The sequence below is a fragment of the Penaeus monodon genome, chromosome 16 (genome assembly GCF_015228065.2).
Source record: "Penaeus monodon isolate SGIC_2016 chromosome 16, NSTDA_Pmon_1, whole genome shotgun sequence".
In the NCBI taxonomy this organism is placed as follows: domain Eukaryota; kingdom Metazoa; phylum Arthropoda; class Malacostraca; order Decapoda; family Penaeidae; genus Penaeus; species Penaeus monodon.
Window position 1 is genome coordinate 44,540,396 of NC_051401.1, and position 2,500 is coordinate 44,542,895.

A 2,500-nucleotide genomic window follows, 5' to 3' on the forward strand; every position below is an offset into this window, starting at 1 on the left:
TTTACACCATTCAAGGCCTCCCCTTTATTGCCAGGATAAATTTTAAAATCAGAGATACTTCATTTTTATCTCCTTTTTTTTCTCAAATGAAAAAGAGACACAACCTTTTGACTTTCTTTATAAACAACCTAAGCAGAAGAAACTGGTGTGTACACTGCGTTATTCTATTATCCAATGGGTCCACAGCTCGCTTGTTACCCTGATCTTTACAGCTTGTTTATCTCAATAAGACTCCCAGAGCAAGGACTCCGAGCTATTCCTGAAGATGTATTAGCGCAGGTTCAGAGTGCATTCAAAAGAAGCATCAATGCTGTCCATGCACTTATGCCAGGTCATACTGTCTATGATTATGTATGTACATGTAAGAGGTATGGATGCATATGTACAGCTTGGAAAAGGAGTAAAGACTGAGAAAATGATGCCTAATGCCTCTACAGAGCGTGAGTCTGTCAAAAGCTCTTTTCCACAACTGTACACATGTGGATTCCTGATTCTAACATCTACTATGCTAACTATACTTGAAAAGAACACACCATAAGGAAAAGACAAAGTGGTGCATCTATAAACATAACACCATTGTTAGATTTTACCAATGTATAAGAGTTACTCATTTTTATAACATAAGCTTTCCCTTCATATGCAGAGGCCTGTATAAACAATTTGATTCTTCTCATCTGTGGATTCATCTTGACTGAGGATGGTATACAACAGAAGAAAGTTATAGCACAAAATCAATGAATAAGTGTAAGTCTACCAACACTAAACTGAAAGAATATATATTCCCAACACATTCTAATGTTGTTGTTTTTCTTTTTTTTCTTTTTGTAAAGAAATAAGTAGCAGTAAATCTTTAATCTCTTTACAACTATATTCCTTCACCCATAAAAAATCAACTTGACTGCTTGTCCCTTTCTTCCTCATGATCATTATTATCAACACAGTTGCAAAACTCTTATAGCTAGGCACACCCACAGCCGTCCTGAAAAAACAACTAAACAGGTACGGCTATAGGCGTCACGACTCACTAAGACGAGTCGAGCAGGAAGTTCCACTATATGCAGTGGACTCCCCAACCAAAAGGCTAGATGGTTGCCAGAAGTCACCCAGAAATTCCTGGTACCATCATTGTAGGGCTAATCATTAGTTTCAGCCTTAGAGGTTTCATGCAATATATGCAGGTGAGAAACTGATTGTAAAATAAGTTCATTTTGACCACCTGAAACTTGCACTGTCTCATGATATCTTGACATACAAGTTTGTTTGTTTTTTTCCACTCAGTCTCTCTTGGTTACATCGTTTTGAGAACACAGAAAATCCTTGTCTTTATTAATCTACAGCTGCATAAATTTAACTAATACAAAGCCTAGCCTGGGCAGGTAAAATCATGATGAAAGCCAAGAGAAAATGACTGTGACTACGAAGCTATAATGGCCTGTGTAAGGTGGTCATCTGACCTACTTCCACACGCAGCGAATGTATTTGATGTAGACTACAACATGGATTTGAGGTGTAAAGGGGAAATATTTTACCAATGTACTAACTCCTCCTGAAATCCTTCATTCAAACAAGTTCACATTAAACTATCATTTTCCTTTCTAAGATACTGGTGTACAAAGTTGCTATATACCAGCTGTCTAATTAATAAAGTACTTTGTTAGTGATACAAGAGATGTACATTAGAACATAAGGATGCAAATTTGCCATTACTACATAAACTCTCGTATCAAGAGGCTATAGGGAGCAACAATGATCACAACCTCCTCCTTATTAGTGTCACAAAACCAGTAAATCAAATGTTAAATGTTAATAGTACATGCTAAAATGTTAATGTTAAAATATGAATGTTAGCAGACAGTAGGGCAAATCAATATCATTTACAGATTGGAGTTGCTTTTCTCTAAACTGTCTGAGAGAAAAATTAAATTTGTCAGCTGCTGTTCAGTGCTGCCACTCTGTACACCAATGCCCCAGGAGGAAGAACACATTTGTCCCAAGAGCTATTATCACAGAGCAGTAAGGAAAATGCCACCATGCATATTTTTATTGCTCTTAAACTTACAGTACCTAATATCGACACAAAAACTGTTTTCTTCAATGTACGTTATAGAATTAGTAATCAAAATGCTCTTGGAGAATTATTATGACATTATTTTGGACAATGAAAATTTCAGAGAAATGATCACACTAGTACAACTCAAAAAATAGATAAACAGAAAGCAAGATGGGTTTCAGCATAAACCTTTCTCAACTGCCCATGGGAGAAAAAATGAAAAGGAAACAAAAAAGAGAATGAAAGAAAAAGGCAAGGGAACTAGTAAGACTCAAGAAAGTGACACACAATAGAAAAAATAAAACACAAATCAGCAAAAAATCTTGCACTGGAGGTTCTGTTGCACAATACGAGATGTAAAGAGGAGCTGAGGCTCCAGCTCGAAGGTGCGCACACACACCACCCCCACCCAGCCTCTAACTCTTCCACAGTACCTTGGCTGAAGACGAC

General features: G+C 37.0%; 1 protein-coding gene across 6 annotated transcripts in view; it reads right to left on the minus strand.

Annotated features, from left to right (window-relative positions):
* Positions 1–2,500, minus strand: part of LOC119582840 (G patch domain-containing protein 2-like) — a gene marked incomplete at its 5' end in the record, with an annotated part of 24,194 nt that overhangs the window by 16,890 nt on the left and 4,804 nt on the right. For all 6 annotated transcript variants that reach the window (XM_037931309.1, XM_037931312.1, XM_037931310.1 and 3 more), the window contains 1 exon segment: positions 2,485–2,500. This exon segment is cut by the window's right edge and continues 201 nt beyond it. In XM_037931309.1, coding sequence (XP_037787237.1) covers positions 2,485–2,500 — 16 coding nt within the window.